The sequence below is a fragment of the Nicotiana tomentosiformis genome, chromosome 4 (genome assembly GCF_000390325.3).
Source record: "Nicotiana tomentosiformis chromosome 4, ASM39032v3, whole genome shotgun sequence".
NCBI lineage: Eukaryota > Viridiplantae > Streptophyta > Magnoliopsida > Solanales > Solanaceae > Nicotiana > Nicotiana tomentosiformis.
In genome coordinates this window covers 128,283,405-128,303,775 of record NC_090815.1, presented here as the reverse complement: position 1 = coordinate 128,303,775, position 20,371 = coordinate 128,283,405, and the positions used below count along the sequence as shown (strand labels likewise).

The window sequence follows — 20,371 nt, the reverse complement described above, 5'->3', positions numbered from 1 at the left end:
TTGAAATATATTTAAAATGCATATGTTTCTTATATACTTACCCGTTTGCTTTCCAGATTTGTTAGTGATGGTTATATCTGTCTCTATGACTCCGTATGATCTTCAAAAATAAAATCTCAAAAACATACTGTATGCATGGAGAATAAAAGAAAATACTGCACGAAAAGTTAAGAGGCTATGTCGTTGAGCAAGTTAATTTTCTTGTTAGAATTACACTCTTTTCATTGACATGTGTAGTTAAGATGTGTCTTAAACAACCTAGAAATCAATCACTAATCCAATTTGAGAAATGATTTTTGATTGATTTTGAGAAAATGACACTGTATGACCGCTCTTAAAATAATAACATAAAAAATCTATATTTTCATGTGTTATATATATATATATATATTTGTATTTATGATCTTTGCCCTTGATTTTTTTTGCGAGAAAACTTCATTTATGACAATCCGTTAGAAACTAATATCAGCCGCTAGCTACAAATTGCAATATGCATTTTATAATCCAAAATTAATTATAAGGACTAGCCACCGAATTATACATCTGACCCACAAACACAAACACAGGTTCATTTGGAGAAATGATTTTCGGCCCAAAATGGTTTAGCCGGAAAACTTCACCGGTCATAGCAGTGGCCAAAAATTTCACGGTCGTCGGAATTCAAATAGCAAGCAAACGACCTTTTAGATCTAGATTTTCATAATATCAAAAGCCAACGAGATCGAGCACAGATCTAAAGCCAACGAGTCGCCAGATTTAATATAAAAAATTCACGAGTCGCCGGATTTAACGAGATCGAGCACAAATCTATTGCCATTTCCTCTCTGTAATTTGTTTCAAAGGGTTGGCTCCCATTGGGCCCCCTAGTATCAATTACTCTCCCTATCTTTTATTGCAACTCGTGCATATCAAACATGAATATTTTATCAATCTCTTTTTTGGACCAACTTTTTCACAAAAAAATTATATATGAAGCTAATATTTAAAACTCATTTTAGATTATGTATTAGACTGGAGAGCATTTCTTTTGAATATTGGTATATTACAAAATATATATACAAAATAGACTATCACTATACAAAAATTATATAAAATACACTGTCACTATACAATTTATATACAATAGACTGTCATTATACAAAATATATACAAAATAGACTGTCACTACACAAAATATATACAAAATAGACTGTCCCTATACAAAAATATACTAAATAGACTGTCACTATACAATTTATATACAATAGGCTGTCACTATACAAAATATATACAAAATAGACTGTCGCTATACAAAATATATACTAAATAGACTGTCACTATAGAAAAAACTATACAAAATAGATTGTAACAATACAACAAATATACAAAATAGACTGTCACTGTACAAAAAATATACAAAATAGATATTTTGGGCTATTAGATGTAATATGTTTGGGCCGGAGGGCTATTTTGTGTAAATGAGAAAAAATATGGGCAATTAAAATTTTAATAGGCTATAGAGGATAGTTTTCTCTTTTTTGGAGCCTGGCCCGATTCTGGTTCAAGCCTGTGGGCCAATCCTGGTCTTGGTCCGGAACCGCGGCCGGCCCATTTGAGAACACAAAAACAACTTAAAGATAGTTTGGGGACTACATCATAAAATTAACGCCACGTCAGCTGATGCTCAACTCGCACGTGGGCTCTACAGTCTCAAATTGGACCCGGATCCGACTCCATATAGGTCCTGTTTCAGTTTCAACACATTTTGGAGCTGCACTTGAAGAGCAGAGGAGGAAGCGATAACTGTCTTCGAGTAATTACCTTTGGTCTTTCCTCTCAGTATTTTCTTGAGTATTTTGCTGCTGTGTACGTTTAGAACATACCCTAAACATATTATCTGAAAATGTGAAAATCATATTTTTTTTTCTTTCTTTGAAGGATTTATGTATATGTATGCATTGATTTGAAATTTGAGTTTTTTCTGGTTCTCTTTTGAATGATTTTCGTTTATGAATTAGGTTGATCCTATCACTAGCAAGCAGTTCCAGCAAAATTTCTATTTTTGTATATGTGTATCACAGTATCAGAATTTTCAAAAGGCGATTTTGTTTGAAGTGCATTCTGCTGGGACTTTAAGGGAAAAGCATGATTAAAGAGTAGGTTTTAGCTAAAAATGCTTTTATGAATAAAAAAATGTAAAATTTGTGTTTAGTGTAAAAAAAGAAGAACTATAAACACAAGCATATAATACAAAGGAATTGAAATTACTGAGTGTGTATTATTGTAACTCTAAAGAAGCATAACCAACGGTATGTTATGTTGCTGATTTCTTATGGAACATGATCCTACGTTTCTGATTGTTCTTATCTTGCTCAGTTCAGTTAAGACGGAAGAGATTTTGGACAAGTTCTAGTTATTCCTTTTCAAGTTTTGATAAGTTTATGTACGCGAAACAATGAACAGAATGAATAATCTGTGTTTATTTGGTTCAAAATGGTATCTTTCTGCTTGTAATTACACTATTCGTCAATTCTGGACTATTATATGCCTCTGGAATTTCTGTTATCAATTTGCTCGCAGCTGGTTTTGGTATTGATATTGGTATAGGTTTGAGTATTGAATTCTATGATGTACCATCCTTGAAAGAAGTCAAGAGGGATAAGTTGCCCAATGATTAGTCACAGTTAAGCGGTTTCTTCATAGTTGGGTCATTTGCATAGCAAATGCTCAAATTGTAGAATTTTTCCCAACACTTTTACTAGTTTAGTTTGTTGTTGGTCATTGAACTAGCATATCATTTCTAAGAGTAAATTCTTTCCACCCTGTAAGAAGTGTTCAAATTTGTCTTAAGTAATTGATTTGGGACCAAACTTAGTTATGCTTGTTGTTTGTGTTCCTACACTTTAGTCATTGTAATGATCCATTTGTTTGTTGTTTGTTTTGCTTCTTGATAAGTACTGCATTTTGTTTGCTTTGTGTGTAACCTTCCCCGTCATAACTAGGTAGGAATTTTACAGAGAATGATGGCAGAAGAGACAACAGCATGTGTCTGGCATGGCTAACGATCCACCAGCGAGACTCAGACGACTTCTCCGAGCAAATTTTCCAATAAGGGTCCTTGATAACAATCTCCTTTTGCGTGGTCTTCAAACATACGGGAGAAACAAAGTGAAAGAAAAAAAGCGATGCTTGGATTTTCATATGGAGAGATATTTCTCTTGCTTGGCGCTACTGCTGCTCTTATTGGACCTAAAGATCTGCCAATCATAGCAAGAACAGCTGGCAGATTTGCTGGGCGTGCCATTGGTTATGTTCAATTGGCCCGTGGTCAGTTTGAAAGTGTTATGCAGCAGTCTCAAGCTCGCCAGGTGCATAAGGAACTGCAAGATACCATTGCTCAACTAGAAGCCATACGTCATGAAATTCGAGCAGTCTCGTTTATGAATCCTGGTCCATTGACATCGAGGCTAGTAGACAACATCAGCGCTACAGCTGGGGCTGGCACGATAGCAAATGGACCTCAGAAATCTGATGAAGAGAGCACAATAGTTGAAAATGGACCTAAAAAATCTGATAAAGAGAGCAAAACAGTAACTGTCACACCTAAGGATCATAATTCAGGGAGTTCAGCTTTGACTGATATGCACAGCCAAGCAGCTGCTTATGCGAGATTGGCAGAAATGACTCCTTTGAAATCTCTGTCCGTAGATAGGGAAGGTCTGAGTGAACTGACTGATGAATCTGGCAGTATTATTGTACTCCCTGTCTCTGCTGAGAGTGCCGGGTTGTTGCCAAAACGTAAAGATGAAGCAAAGGGGTCTGACATTGTCTTAGAAGCAATACTAGAGGCAGAAGTGGCAAATAATGCCAAAGAATTTTTCTCACAGCCACAAAACCAATTAAAAAGTGAATAAAGAGGTATATTGGAAGAACTTTTACACCATTAGAAGGAGGCCAAGTGAGCATGCTAACATTGGACGAAAGATCACCATGGAAAGAGAAACGATTTAGGCCCAGTTGGGGTCTAGTTACGGTTGAGTCTTTTTACCTCGTCTCTGCAGATATCATTCCCTTTCCCTCTCCCCTCTCAATCAGCTAGGGCATATAAAGAAGAGACTACAGCATTAAACCTTTCATTGGGGTTTCCTCCTTTTCTTTTTGCATTGGTTTTTCAATTTTTCTTCTGTGAAAATTCTTTTCTTCTGCCTCTGTAGTTTTCTTTCCTTCAATCAATCTGAAGAGACGACAGTTTTGATATGTTTCAGTCATTATGGTTTAATTGATAAATGCATTTCTTTCTGCAATCTAACCCAAATGTAGCATTTTCTCTTTTCGAACTAGTTAGCATGTACAGTAAGACTATTAATCATGTTTTACACGAGGATCTTATATTCGCCTGAGGTTTTTCTTTTTCTTTCCTTGCATTATTGTTTTCATGGTAATTGGACTTGGAAGGTTTATCTTTGTGTTTTTTCCCACTGAAAAAGCAAACCCGGAGACTTGTGTTTCCTTTTCTTTCTCTTGTTCTCATTCCCTCCTACCTCCTTCTCTCCTCTCCAAGTTTTTTGCTTGATGACGGGAGAGTTTTCATGGACGTGAAAGTCAAACATAAGTTTGATATGAAGCCTCACACTCAGAACGTGGAGGAGTATAGGAAAATGAAAGGACAAATAAGTCAATGATCTACAACAGACAAATACATGTAAGATCCAATTCGTGTTTGCTATTACCTTGATTAGCTTGCTGGAAAAAGAGGCCACACTAATGATCTCGGAGTGCGTATGAGACCCATGCCTGGCATGATCAGGTATTGCATCCGGACTTGATAGCATCTTCTGGATGCTTGATTAGTGTAAGCTATTTCAACTGACCAAACAAAAATAATCGGGTATTGCATCCAGTACTAAGTTATTTGCTATGTCGTTGTTTCTCGAAGTAGAAATCTATGCCGCTGTTTTTTTTTTTCTATTTTTTCATAAACCATTTTGTCCGAGTGGGATATTCTTTCTAATGTGTAAGAGATAGGCATCAGGTGAAGAACTTGGAAGGATCTGGAATATCCCTAACTTTACTGTATTTTTACTTTCTAACTTTAAGACCAATTTTGTAGTCTTTATTTATTTTAAGACATAACAAATTAGAGCTTTACTTAGATTATGGTTCTTCTGAAGCCTATATGTTAGGCTTCCTAGTATTGTTCAGGAAACATGAATCAAATTGCAATCTGAAAATTGCATAGAATAGCTTAGTTTTGTAGTTTTGTACTAAAACAGAGTTAGTGCGATTTACTAGTACTGAATTCCTCCTAAAATCGTCGAGTGGTTATGTGGAACACTAGATTTAGCGGTGTTATGTTTTACAATCTATTAGCAGTATTAGTCTAGAGTCCAGGTTTCAGCTGAATTGAATAAAGATACGGTTCCAATAATCTTTTCCTTTTAATAATATTGGAAGATGTTGCATGTCCTTCAGTTATGCAGTTGCATTTTTCAACTATCCCATGTATACCTGATTATTTTGCTTGTTTTGCAGCAATCTTTGAAAGATATACTGAAAGAGCTCTGCATGTACAACAAAAGAGGAATAAACCAAGAGAACATATTAGCTGAAGCCAGAGTATAAGAAATCTGTGGAGGATACAGGTGCCAAATGAATTGTGTCTCTGTTTTAACGTATATTAGATGTGCAACGTGAAGTAATAGGATTTTTCAGAATTCTCTTTCATGAATGTTTATATCCCAGGCCTTCACTAGTCAATAGGTGTGTTGATATAATGTTCTTGTCAATCATGAAATTGCATAGAGTTATGTGAATGAGATAAATACTGGAAAGCATTAACTAAACCTACTTTCTTTATTTTACCTTTTTGCTTACTTTACGTCTATGTTTTAAAAAGCCGAGGGTCTACCGGAAACAACCTCTCTGCCTTCTTAAAGGTAGGGTTAAGGTCTGCGTACATACTACCCTCCCAGACCCCACTTGTGGGACTACACTGGGTATGTTGTTGTTGTTGTTGTACGTCTATTTTTAAAAGAAAGAACTGGGCTCAAGCGTTGTGTTTTTTCTGGTTGGTGTATTGTAGATTGATAGAATTTAGGTGGCTTACAGCAATAGTAACCATATTATGTTGATATCAATCTCGGGCAGTTCTGGAATATTTGTATAGGTTCAATTTCCCATGATGGTAGAGTAACAATATATTATTTTTGACACGCATGACCTATGTGCTTAAGGTGTAGCCATTTTCTTTGCTTCTTATAAATAGCTAATTGGTTGTATAATGGATAAGAATACAAAAATATCTTTCTGATATGTAGTGCGTGAACGGAGTACTCTTGTGCACTAGCTTTCTGGTCTTTTCAGGAGAAAAAAACATGGTAGGTCATAACTTGTTTTAAAGGTGGGGTATCTTTGGCACCAAGGACATCTGTATGTGCGTAAGTTGAATCGTGAAAATGCTGAGACGTATTCTAGTTGTCTGCGTTGGTGGTGTTTCTTTTATAATCCTTGAAATGGAGGCATCACTAGGTTCTTACCTGGGGTTTGCACATCTCTCTTGCCACTTTGTGATTCTAGGTTGGAGATGAGTAATTCTGTAATTGTGTTTGACTCTCCACTTGAGGACATCTTGAAAGCTCAAAGATATTTTCAAGCTTATATTTTGAGCTTGTTGATTCCTTTTTTACTTGTACTGATGATTGATGAGAGCATGGTCATATCTTCTGAGCTTCTCCCCCGCCCCCATTCTTACCCTCAGGAAAAAGAAAAGGAACGAAAAGAAACCAAAGATTGCATCAGTTGTTTTATCTTCCATTTTGACTGTATTTGAAGGGTTTTGAGTCCACAATTAGAAGTATGAAGATTTATTCATTTCCCACTAACTAAAATCTTCTTTTCCTTCCTAGGCTGTCTTAGACTTTTATTCACTTTTGAAAATTTTCATTTAAAATGATTATTTATTAATTCATGTAACTGGAACGGAGTGAAAAGCCCAAGATGTCATGTTGAGTCTAATCTTTTAGATCCAATGATTTCACTCATAATATAATTTGATTGTTTTCCTTTACCTGTGCTCATCTAAAATGGGACAATTTAAATGGGACGGAGGGTGTATTAACTATACCAAATGCAACGTTTAGGGGATGAGGCTTCGCGATTTTCCAAAGGGAGGATGATTTCTTTCCCCCTTCAATTTGTATGATTAGTTCAATGGTATCATTATGTCGGCCATTGGTTAGGTTTGGTTTGCAATGACATCTCTATGTGCTGCTACTTTACTTTTCTTCCAGCTCACTTTGTTTGACTCTTTTACTTTAAGGTCGAAATTCCCAGATAGCCCCTCAAACTTGGCACGATGTCAGTTGGACAATTCAGCTTAACTAATGACCAGATAAACACCTATGTTAGATAGAAGTGTGTTACATGAGCACCTCACACTTGCATGGAAAATTGTGTCTTACACTTAAATTTGAGCGCGTGAAAAGCTCAAAATATGCTTTTTCTTTTTTGAAAAATTTCACCTCTTCCTCAAAATTTCCAGTTGCCCTTTCCACCATTTTCACAAATTTTAAGCTTAATAATCACTTCTCTCCATAATCCAAAAAGAGAAAAAAGAAAAAGAGCTGCCAATTCGAGCAATCTCCATTACCATTGCCAAAATTTCTGACGACCCTTTCCACCAGCAGAGATGGTCCTTCTCATAGATTAAGTTAAATATGTCTTTCCTCGTCAGAGTCTGGAGCTCTATATTTGGTCTTGCATTAATGGGTTTGTTTCACACAGAGAGGATAAAACAAGAGAAGGTCGCTTGAGATGGTATAGCTATGTTCTCGTGGACCTCTAAATGCACCATCCCTAGGTGCTACACTATGATGATAGATTGCTAAAAAGGGGACGAGTTAAATCTGAAATTACATGGGAGTAAAGTTATCTCAAACGGCCCGCAATTTCTTGAAATTCTTACCACGTAGGAAGAACAAAACAAAATGAAAGCAAAAGATCCATATAGGCAATTCCAATAAATTGGAATTAACGTTTGTCATATAGGTGCACTTACACTAGGTTTGGTGTCTGCCAGAAATTTTTTTAGTTTGTTTAGAGAGAAAATGTTGGGGAGTTCTAGTGTTAAAAGATCCTAATTTGTCAAATGATTGCGTATTCGAATAAAACGAGTCCAAATAGGAGCTGCATGGATCACCCAAGGGTGTAGCTTAGTGGTTAATGAAGTGGTCGAGAACCATGAGGTCTCAGGTTCAAATCCCATCGGAGGCAAAAAAGCTAGGTAATTTTTTTTCAATCTGTCCAACCGTTGGTGGATAGAGTTACCCGATATCTGTGCTGGTGGGAGGTAGAAGATACCTCGCGGAATTAGTTGAAGTGCGCTCAAGCTGGTTCGGACACCACAATTATTAAGAAAAATGATGGATGTTAAAGATCAAGCCAACCCTAACTAGTTTAGAGTTGAAATGTAGTAGTTATTGCTGTAGTACAGAGGGCTTGAGTATTGGGCTGGTGAAGATTGTTGAGTCTTCTTAAGTGCAGTAATCTCTGATTTAGTTCGTTTATTTGGTAAATAAGGAGTGATCATTTCCCCAAGTAATATGACATTGGTGATAATGAATGATTTTCATGAGATTTCCACTCTGGGGAATCATATAAACAGTTCATTGCATGGATGTGCCATTCATCCTCCTTGGAAAGGTCAGATGGATAGAGAGGTTATGTTTCCGTTGGAGATTGGAGAGACGAAAATGACACAATTTTGGAGGAGCTTATGATGGCTTGGGATTCCATTCATAAATGATCCATTTTCCTTAATCAAGGAAGGGCAGGGATGCTATTTCCTAGGATAAGAATGTTGTACTTCCAACATTTATGGGAGAGGTTTGGAGTAGTTTGGGGGTGGGAGACTCTTCCTCTGGAGCCCTTGCTTAGGGTAGTGCAGTTTTTGTGGTTGCAAATAAAAATGTTAGGCCTCATTGTTAAGGTGCCAAAAATTTAGAAATTTTTCCTGTGGAGCTCAACCAAGAGATTGATAAGAGTGCGAGATGTGGAGCAGAAGTTTGTTGAATATCATGATCATTCATCTGAAACTACTGTTTCACTTAGTGATGTCCACATAATGGATGTACCTGCATATGTGCGACATGGTAAAGGAAATGCATTTTGGCACACTATCTAGTGTCTCCAGTCTCATTTGACTCTACAATGAGATTTATTCTATCCTTTCTGCTAAGATGCTAACATAACAGCTGTCCTATTGGTATGACGATCATGGCTTTCATTTGTCTAGCACTGTAACTGTATATTAGGTACTTGGAATAAATTGCTTTGTTAGTACTTTTTGTGTATAGGAAGACTGAGTAAGTTGCATTCAATCTCCTTTCAAATGTTAACTATTCTTTCATACTTTCTGCCCCCAGGGCTAAGTCAAGTGGCAAAGGTTGAGGGACTTGTGACTTAGGTCACAGGTCAAGCCCTGCACCATATGAACTAAGCGTGGTATTTAAATGGAGAAGGGTAAAGGGGCCTGCCTGCTATCCCCAGGTTTTGAAAGCTGCCAGTGGTCCTAAGGTTTGGCCCCAGACGGATTTCTCAGTCATAAAATAAAAATCATACTTTCATCCTGCATTTAGTTTATTAGTTCTATTACAATGACAGACTGGTTAAAAACTAATCTAGAAAAGCTGGATCTAGTGTTTGGACTCAAGTTCGATATTGATTCATGTGCATTTTGCTGGAAAATACTAGTTTTCCAGTATCTATCACTTTCTGGCTCAAGAGATCTCGAAGACCTGTGAGCTCTACCATGTAACATCAGCATTTGTCCTGAGAAACACATTAAAAAAAAATGGCTCCCCAAATTATGATCTACCCTCCTTAGGTTGTTTTGTTTTTGAGTGATTACTTTTTGTGGTACTTGTTACAAAAGAAAAAATGGCATTTGTATACTATATGAATTCGATCTCATTTGCATGACTTTCATGTAGCAAATTGAATTTTATGCTACTGAGATTTTGATGTTGTATAATTAAGTATGACAGACATCGGTGGGAAGCCTGCACCTTTCTATCAATCTACGGATAGATTAATTCATGATTTGGTGCTGTTACTATGCCTTTTCTTTTCTGTTTCCTCTCTTTTGTTGTGTGGTGGTGGCAGGGAGGGACAGTAAATGGAAGGAGTGTTTTTGCGCGTTAAGCTAGGTGATTGTGGTTAATCTTGGTAATGTTGTGAGTGAGTTTATTAAGCTGAGGGAGTTTTGGAAAGTTTTGGGAATATCTTGGGGACAGGATCAAGGAAACGTTGCCGTATTATTAATATTTTTATGATTATAATTGAGAAAAGCGGGAAGTGGGTAAGCAACGGAGGGAACGCGTTGGACTCGGGAAAACCAAACATAAAATAACGGAGTTGAATTGAGTGAAATGTGGGATAAAACTGCGATAAGAGAACTGTTAGCTATAGAAAATTGAGACTTAAGGTCTAGATTTTATTGTGTGCCAAGGGAGTGATGTTACTGCTAAGGGAGACAAGTTTTTGTGTAAGTTAGGTAACCTCCTTCCGTTTTTTATGCATTCAGCTGTTCGATATAGGTTTCAACCACCAACTGCTGCCCTTCTATATATAACACTTCTTATATTAAAAAATGTTGTGAGTGCTTTTTATCTTCTTCCTTATTTAGAAGAGAGCCCCTTCAATAATAGGCATATGCCACTGAATGAAACGAGCGCACGATATTCTTTAGTACAAGGCGAAACACTAGTTAGCTCTGCGCTCACTGCATGGCTGCCTAATGTTTTTTTTTTTGATAAGTTCCCTTATTGTCCCATAAAGGTGCGTGCTGGGGTATTCATTTTTCTACAACGTCTATTTATAGCTCATACATGAGTTTTAAATTATTTGATCAGCATTCCAGTGAAAAGTTAAAATGGAGCCTAGTGCTCTAAAAAGTAATTATGTAGTGGTAGTCCTTTTCTTGAATATGTTCAACATGCAGATTCCCAAGATAGTGCGGCTTTCATGTCAGTTCCTAAGCTTGAGTCCATTTCGCCACAGAAAAAAGAAAATAAAAATAAAAAGAGTTTAAGCATTCTTGTTAGGTTTATATGTTAATATGTCCAACTAGTTCTGTATGAATTATGATGCTTGTAGGAAATGGATATTCTGAAAGCTTGGTCAGACAAGTTTGTGAGGCTGTTGTTTCTTTAAAATTGGACTGGTAATAACGAACTCAATGTGGCCCCAGGGCTTTGGTCTAGTGGTAAGAGTGCAATGTATGATGTGTGCAGTAGGCGCATGCCATAGGTTTGAACCCTACCGCAAGACAAAAGCCTAGTATTTAAGTGGAGAAGGGTAGAGGGGCGGACTCATTATCCACCGAGTTTCGAACCTTGTGCCATTAGCCCTTGTGGATTTCTCGGTTATTAAAAAAAAAAAAGGTAACGAACTCAATGTGATTTTGGATATTTTAATGTTCAGTAGCTCTCCATTGAGTAGCAATAGAGAAACTTTCCGGACAACTGACCTTTCTGGTATCTTTAAAGCTGCCTGCTTGTTTTTTATGGTTGATACAGGATGTCAAGATTTGAAAGTTAATGAGTTTGTCCTTCATATTTTTGCTGCCTACCACATGGTCTTCCATATGCAGATAAATTTATCAGGATGTTCACCTAAGTTAGCTTTATCTTATATGTGTGACCATATTTGTGACTGCTTAGTGCTTAGTTATAGACTGCATGTATTTGATGAAAGAATAATATCTGTATCCCTGCAGTCTGAGATGCCTATGAGAATGTCAAAGTCACAGCCAAATTGACTGTAATGCGCTCTTTCTGATAGCGAATAGCCAACCAATTTGTCCCACTGATTTAACTTCTCAGATACATGTGAGTCAGAGTAGGTATCATGAAAATGGCCAACGAGGAATCTTCTTTGTCACCTTTGGAAGATTTTTAGCATCTTTTAACGAGAGATATTTGGTCCAGCTTCTCATTTTTCACGATTGGACTACAGATAAACTTTATTAAGACTTTTGCATGTAATGGTGGCCTATGGTGCCTAATATTGGGACCCTTTACCTATATATATCATGCAGCTTGTGACTGTTAATGGAGACCTCCCATGAACGTGGATGGTCAAAAGTGGCTAACCACAAGAGAATTTGATGAACATAGTAATGGTCCTACTCTTGAATGGAATCTGTACTATTTCCATTTCTACTCCTTCACTTTGAAGACTAATGATTTTGGAGTCCCATCTATTCATCTCTGCCACCATGGCTTTTGGTATTGCATTTTTACTTTATGTGCACCTGACTGACAATAACAATTATCCCTTGCTTGGATTTGCTTTTTTTCCATATAAGGTGCAATTTGATTGATTATTGAAGTTTTTAGAACTAGAACATGGTGCTCAAAAATGCTTTTGGCATATTCATGTACATGGAATTACATGCATTTGATTAGCGCGTAGAAACTCGATAAAGCTTATTTTAACCTAGATTTTTTTTGTTTTGTTTTTTGTTGGCTGAAGACCAGGATGCCTATGTTTTAGAAGAATGGTAAGAAAAATCATGTTGCTTTACTACAGGAAAAGCAATTTCTTGTTTGTTTACAGCGAGAGATTGTTTCCATTTCTTGCCCTTGTAAGTTGTAATTTGACTCTGTTGTCAAATTGTCTGTACAATAGTGTGTCGTTTTTTGATAATATTAGATTTGCAGTCTTAAGCATCAGCAGGAAGACGCGACGAGAAAGACAATTTTATTTTGTGTGTTGGTCAAATTTGGTGGCTGGTTAGGCCATGATTAAACTAGGAATGTTTATCTTGTGAAAACGATGGACTGGTTCAGCAATTGATGATAGTAGTTATCTGTATACTTCCATCGCTTTACTTTTGAATCGCATGAACTTATCAAGTTTGTATATATACACACACACATACACTACTTTTTACATATGCAAAAGATAGGCTGCCTTTCTTACTTATTCAGTAGACGTTGCTGCTAGTGGGTGGGTCTATTTTCTACCCAAAAGAAGCTAAAGAAAGCAGTAGTGTGAGAGCAAATAAATGTAGAAATGACATCAGGTAGCCACTCTAAAGGGATGCTATTTAGGAATTAGTCAATGCGTCTTAAATCTTAATTTTCCTGTTCAATTTTTCAGGACAAAAATAACCTGAGTTATTCAGAAGTTTAGATTTTTAATTTAAAATTTCAAGACAAAATAAGTATTGGCTAACCTCTAAATAGCATCCCTGGAAATGGCCATCTGCCCACTTGCCCTAGCATCTACTAGTAGATAGATATCATAAAAGGGCCAAACGGCTTTTAGTTAGGAAGACTTGAAACACTTTCCCAAAGCAGTAAATCATATGTATGTTTTGAAATCTCCATTTATCATTGATTCATTGGATTCGTGAAAGTAGCCAATTGTAGGTGAGGAGATAAAATCAAAAGGAATAAAGGTAACATTAAACCTAGCAAGGATGATGCGATTGCTATGCTTTTGGAATATTGGCAAAGGAACTAATCAAAGTTGCGTAACGAGTCTGGATTTGATCCAACTTTCTGAATCTAGTTACTTTTCTATTTAGTTTTAGTTAGTTTTTGTTACTAATATTAACTTTAAGGCAAGGGGAGGTTATGGTGATTTTATGATATACTCTAGTATCAAAACCACCCCGTATATCATCTGTTCTTAATATATTAAAGGGCAAAGTATCAAATTGGTCGGTTGGTCAAAATTAATTGCATTCGCTGGTCAAAAAGTATATGAAATATGTATATTATATATACATAATACACATACATATAATAATTATATATTTTATTGACTGTTATTTTTTGGAGTGGCTAAAAATGTACATTTCTTTATATTGGGATTAAAGAGGGTTTCTACAACCGATGAAAAGTAATGAATATCCAGTCACGGCCATTTCAAGCTCAGCTCGAATAGTCGCCCTTCAAAAGAACGAGCGTAGTGAATTACAAAAGGTTCAAAGATCTCGCTAAAGAAGGTGATAATTTATTATACTTGTGTACATGTTTTATGTCATGGGCTGGCTTTCCAGCCATACCCATGACTCCTTGGACACGCCATACGGCGCTCTGGCAAGCTTCCCAACGCCTAGTGCCACGGTCAACCCCGTAGTCTTGGTCGCGCAAAGTGACAAGCGCGTCTGTACCTATGTAACCCCACCGATAGCTCTCGCCATCGCTCAGTCGCAGACATATGCCAACAGGGCTGCGTGCGCAGACAGTGCCGCGCGCGCAGACCCTGATGCTAAAGATAAGGTTGCTGCCAACGGATTGATTTCTACTTTGTAGGAATCTAAGTCCTTTTCATTGTAAATATAGAGTAGTTTTATTTCATGTATTTCCATCATGTCTCTCTAGCTTAGTTAGGTCAAGTCCTGTGACTTTGGTTTATTTTTATTAAGCACTATTAGGGGCATCAAGCAATCAAACTTTCTAGCAAACAAATAATTCTTTATGCTGGTGTCTCTCCCCCTCGACACTGTGTTGCTTTCTGTAATAGCTTTCATTAATGCAATCAAGCTTTCTTTCATTCTTAATTCTCATTTCTATTCTCTCAATTGCTCTTGACATTGGTTTTCCCGTACGGCACTGACAATCTCGTCTAGTGTACGGAGGAGACCTCAGTTAGTGGATAGTAACTATACTGACATCGGTTGCTTAGCCGTACATCTCCCTTCCAAAGAATCTCAGGAAGGAGCCGCGTAACAGTTGGTATCAGAGCCTAGGCTCGACATCGGACAAGGGAACCCATTGCCATTACCATAATTTCTAACCATGGTGAATCATGGGGATCGCATTGCGGCCCTTGAAGAGATGGTTGACGTATTACAACCCATCGTGGATGCGATGCCTGGTCTAAGAACTAACCTAATGCAAAGGTTGGACGACCTGGACCGCAAGATGTGGCAGGCCGAAGGTGACATTGCGAACATCAGTCGCGACTCTGAGGGAGACTGGCAAACGACAACCGAAATGTTTGGTAAATTTGAGGGCCTCCAACAGTAGCGTACCGAAGATTTAGCCTACAAGGCACAAGAGGAAGACAAGGTGATTGCCATGTAGCAAACTATAGACAACTTGACAGGCCAGCTCAATGTTGTCAATGCTGCACTACAAGGCCTACTTCGAAGAGGCAGAAACCAGATCGGAGGTGCTGTGAACCTCAACCCTGTGCCATAAAAGCTGAAGATTCCTGAGCCAAAACCATACAATGGAGCTAGTAATGCCAAAGAAGTGGAGAACTTCATCTTCGACATCGAACAATACTTCGATGCCGTGGGGGAGTTAGAAGAAGCAAAAAAGGTAGCAACTGCTACCATGTATCTTCAGGGTGATGCTAAACTCTGGTGGCGGGTGAAATACGAAGCCATCAGGGCCGGTGAACATACTCTCGAGACATGGGCAGAAATAAAGGCAGCCATACCCCTATAGTTCTTCCCCGAAAATGTTGAGTACGATGCGCGGAGAAAGCTATGGGAGCTCCGCTAGACCAAGTCAGTGCGGGATTACGTGCGGGAATTCAGCGCACTCATACTGAACATACGAGATATGGGGGACAAAGAAAAACTCTTCACATTCCTTAAAGCTTTGAAACCTTATGCCCATATGGAGCTGCAAAGACAAGGGGTAGACACCTTACCCAAGGCGATCCAAGCAGCGGAATGCCTTGGGGACTATCAAGTGAAATCTAGGAAGGATAGGCCTCAATCGCCTGTCCGAGCGGGATACAAAGGGGCCAACCTAGCAATGGTGGCCCTAGCAGAAGTGGAGGAGATCGGAGTGCAACAAAATCTAAGGCTCCTTCCTCAGGCAGCAATAGTGCTGTATCAAATAACAAAGATCGGGGGAGAAAGCCCCCTTCAGGATGCCGTGATTGCGGCGGGCCATATTGGAACAATGAATGCCCACATGCATAGATGAATGGCCATCAAACTTTTGATGATGGGACGGATGGCGACACATATGATGTTGATCAGACCGAACCAATAGGTGCATTCAACACATTTGTTTGTTCTATTTCTGAGGCCTTAGAGGGAACTAATGCTGGTATCCGTAAGAAGAAGGACCCATGCCTAATGACCAAGAAAGGGAAAAAGAAGGCGGATGAAGGGCCTTCTCTTAACCAAGGGAAGACCTTAATGTTCGTCGAGATGCAAATTAATGGCAAGCCCATTCGGGCGATGATAGACATGGGTGCTACTCATAACTACTTAGCCTCAACTCAGGTAGAACGCCTTAGTCTAGTTGTGGGAAAGGGCAGAGGTCGTGTCAAGGCTATTAACTGTTACACCCCATTTTTTCGTACGTTAAAGTTTCGTCATAAGATAATCGACGTGAGTTCGGGAATGAGATTATTTTGAGATTATAAGCATTATGCTATTTCAAACAAGTGACGACTAAATTCGTGACGGTGAGAGGATAAGTGAATCGAAGAAAATGAGTTTCGTCGAAATTTGATAATTTGGGATAAAATATGGTCCGAGCTATAATACCCGATATTTATGAACTAGTACCATACAAGGTACCACGTGGCCATGATAGTAAGGTATATAAAGTATATTAAAAAGGAGTAGTATTTTAAGTAATTTGAGATAATTCTTAATTATATGGGTAATTGGTTAATTATTGATTAATGGGGGGATTAATTAGTTAAATAAGATAATAGTAATTAATTAAGCCTCTAAGATAAGCAAAGAACGTGGAAGCCCGCCCCCCTCTTAAAAATTAAGATGACTCTTAAGTCATTAATATAGGTGGCAAGCTTAAGAGATGTGGGCAAGTCTTGTAACATGAGTCACATTATTAATTTAAGGAAAGAGATCCCTTTTTTAAGTCTTAGGAAGATGAGTCATTAGTCATACAAAGGAAAGAAAGCTTCAGTCAAGCACATAAGAACGTTCCAATTCCAATCACTTTCTCATCCAAGGAACATAAGCAACGTTAATTTACTTTCCAAAATAGCAACATTGTTGCTAAGTTCTTAAGAAAGGTTTCGGCCAAGATTTTCTTTGCATAGCAACGTGATTGCTTCGAGCTTTTCATACGACTTGTTCCGTATTTTGTCGCAATTAACGTGTGTTAGAGGATTGTCAAGAGAATTAACTGAGGTATGTTAAGGCTATCCTTTCTTTCTTTTTGGCATGCTCCAAATAATATAAATGAAACGAGCAAAATACGCAACTTTCATAAATGACTCTATTCATAGAAATACTAGGGGTGTCTATATTCTTGACTCCCCATGTGAATTATTATTATATCATATGTTCATGGGTCTCAGAAAAATACGTATTTGATAAAGTTTATCCGAAAGGCATATTGATTTTATGACATTCCGAGAAATCTTATTAACGTATTTCATATGCATTTCATGCATTTATACATGCACATTGACCCATGACCATATGGCATTATATACGCGTATATATATGTATATGGGATATGAGAAAAGGTTATGGCATTATATACGCACCACCACCTGATCAGCTGGTATACGTTGATGATTTGCCCATAGTGGCCGAAATGATATGATGGGATGCCCTCAGAGGCTTGATGATGTTATGAACACATATACCTATGCATGTTATGCCATTTATATGCATATGCATGATGTTATAAAAATGAAATGATTCACAGAGCTATGCAGACGTACATGTCGAGTCTTTTACTCCATGTTTCTCTCATGTCTATTATTTACAGATTTTCATTCCTTACATACTCGGTACATTATTTGTACTGACGTCCCTTTTGCCTGGGGACACTGTGTTTCATGCCCGCAGGTCTCGGTAGAAAGCTCGTGAGTCCTCCAAGTAGGCGATCAGCTCAGCGAAAGATGTTGGTACACTCCATTTGCTCCGGAGTTGCTTGTTTGGCCAGTATGATTTAGATGTGTATTGTTTGGTATGGCGGGGATCTGTCCCGACCTTCATGACAATTATGTATTCTTAGAGGCTTGTAGACAGATGTCATGTACGTAAAAGATTGTATGGCCTTGTCGGCCTATGTTCAATGTACGAGTGGTTATTTTGGTCTTAGAGATCCATATGTCTTATGTATAAGTTGGTATTACATGTTGTATTCTACCTATCTCACGGCAGCCTCTCCGCCTCAGTTATCTATGATAGTATGATACGAAAAGGTACGTTATGTTGGTACTCGGTTGAGTAAGGTACCGGGTGCCCATCGCGGCCTATCGGTTTGGGTCGTGACAAAAGTGGTATCAGAGCAGTTCTGTCCTATGGAGTCTACAAGCCGTGTCTAGTTGAGTCTTGTTTATGGGGGGTGTCATGCATCACACTTATAAGTAGGAGGATACATGGCATTTAGGACTGTCACTCTTTCTTCTTACTCTAGATCGTGTGGTAGAGCTCTGTTGTAAGAACTCAATTTCCTAAACTCTATCTTATTCATAATACGATGATGCCTACATCAAGAAAGACGGTTGGTAAGAGATATAGCTATGGAAGAGTTGAGTCAGAGGAACTCAATTTTTGCATTAATAAAGTTTATCCGAAAGGCATATTAATTTTATGACATTCCGAGAAATCTTATTAACGTATTTCATATGCATTTCATGCATTTATACATGCACATTGACCCATGACTATATGGCGTTATATACGCACCACCACCTGATCAGCTGGTATACGTTGATGATTTGCCCATAGTGGCCGAAATGATATGATGGGATGCCCTCAGAGGCTTGATGATGTTATGAACACATATACCTATGCATGGTATGCCATTTATACGCATATGCATGATGTTATAAAAATGAAATGATTCACAGAGCTATGCAGACGTACATGTCGAGTCTTTTACTCCATGTTTCTCTCATGTCTATTATTTACGTATTTTCATTCCTTACATACTCGGTACATTATTTGTACTGACGTCCCTTTGGCCTGGGGACGCTGTGTTTCATGCCTGTAGGTCTCGATAGATAGGTCGTGAGTCCTCCAAATAGGCGATCAGCTCAGCGAAAGATGTTGGTGCACTCCATTTGCTTTGGAGTTGCTTGTTTGGTCAGTATGATTTAGATGTGTCTTGTTTGGTATGGCGGGGCTCTGTCCCGACCTTTATGACAATTATGTATTCATAGAGGCTTGTAGACAGATGTCATGTACGTAAAAGATTATATGGCCTTGTCGGCCTATGTTCAGTGTACGAGTGATTATTTTGGTCTTAGAGGCCCATCTGTCTTATGTATAAGTTGGTATTACATGTTGTATTCTACCTATCTCACGACAGCCTCTCCGACTTAGTTATCTATGATCGTATGATACGAAAAGATACGTTATGTTGGTACTCAGTTGAGTAAGGTACCGGGTGCCCGTCACGACCCATCGGTTTGGGTCATGACATTAACTCACCACTTCAGCCGGTGGGTGGAATAGCCAAAGGAGTGCCAGTGAAGCTTGGCCCTTATGTAGGAAAAGTCAACTTGTGCATGGTGATCATAGATGACTTCGAGATGATAGTTGGGTTGGAATTCATGAGGCAAACCGACACCATTCCAGTACCTTATGCCGACGTGCTACTGATGATGGGAGCAAACGGGGCCAAGCCCTGTATTATTCCATGCACAACCATAAAGATGGCTGCTGAGAACATCTCAGCCTTGCAGTTGAAGAAGAGAGTCAAAAGACATGAACACACGTTCCTGGATACCCTCTGTATTGAAGATATAGAGCACTCCTTAGCCCTTTTCATGTACCCGTGAAGGAGTTGCTACTGGAGTTTGAAGACGTCATGCCACAGGATATGCCAAAGCGACTCCCGCCTAGGCGTACTGTGGACCATGAGATTGAGTTCGTGCCAGGTGCTAAGCCACCTGCCCGGGCGCCTTACAGAATGTCACAACTTGAGCTCACCGAGCTTCGGAGACAGTTGACAGAAATGCTAGACACGGGGATCATTGTGCCCTCCAAGTCTCCTTATGGGTCCCCTGTGCTATTCTAAAAGAAACATGATGGCATCCTACAACTCTGTGTGGATTATCGGGCCCTAAACAAAATCACCGTGAAGAACAAGTACCCTATCCCGTTCATGGCAGACTTGTTCGATAGGTTGGGTGGTGCCACTGTGTTCACCAAAATAGACCTGAAAACAGGTTATTGGCAAGTCCGATTTACTGAAGGAGATAAACACAAGACGACCTGTGTAACAAGATATGGGTCGTACGACTTCCTGGTCACGCCATTCGGCTTGACTAATGCTCTATCCACATTTTGCACATTGATGAACCAAGTCTTCCGAGAGTACATTGACGAGTTCGTAGTAGTCTACTTGGACGACATTGTGATATATAGAAAAATATTAGAGGAACACATGAAGCACCTACGGAAGGTCCTAGC

At 38.5% G+C, this 20,371-nt stretch overlaps 1 protein-coding gene and 1 non-coding gene across 4 annotated transcripts; one reads left to right on the top strand and one right to left on the bottom strand.

Moving 5' to 3' along the window:
* Positions 1–1,639: 1,639 nt before the first annotated feature.
* Positions 1,640–4,236, top strand: LOC104104817 (uncharacterized). Of its 3 annotated transcripts, none has more exons than XM_033658336.2 (2): positions 1,640–1,792; positions 2,997–4,236. In XM_033658336.2, the coding sequence occupies exon 2, from the start codon at positions 3,165–3,167 to the stop codon at positions 3,891–3,893; it is 729 nt and encodes a 242-aa protein (XP_033514227.1). In that variant the 5' UTR covers positions 1,640–1,792; positions 2,997–3,164; the 3' UTR covers positions 3,894–4,236. The 3 variants fall into 3 exon arrangements, with proteins under 3 accessions (XP_033514227.1, XP_033514228.1, XP_018629179.1); XM_033658337.2 differs by having other exon boundaries at positions 1,666–1,792; positions 2,982–4,236; XM_018773663.3 differs by having other exon boundaries at positions 1,765–1,845.
* A 6,414-nt stretch (positions 4,237–10,650) lies between these two features.
* LOC117278907 (U5 spliceosomal RNA) lies at positions 10,651–10,769 on the bottom strand. The gene has a single exon (XR_004509266.1). It is a non-coding gene; the product is annotated as a U5 spliceosomal RNA (small nuclear RNA).
* Positions 10,770–20,371: the final 9,602 nt, after the last annotated feature.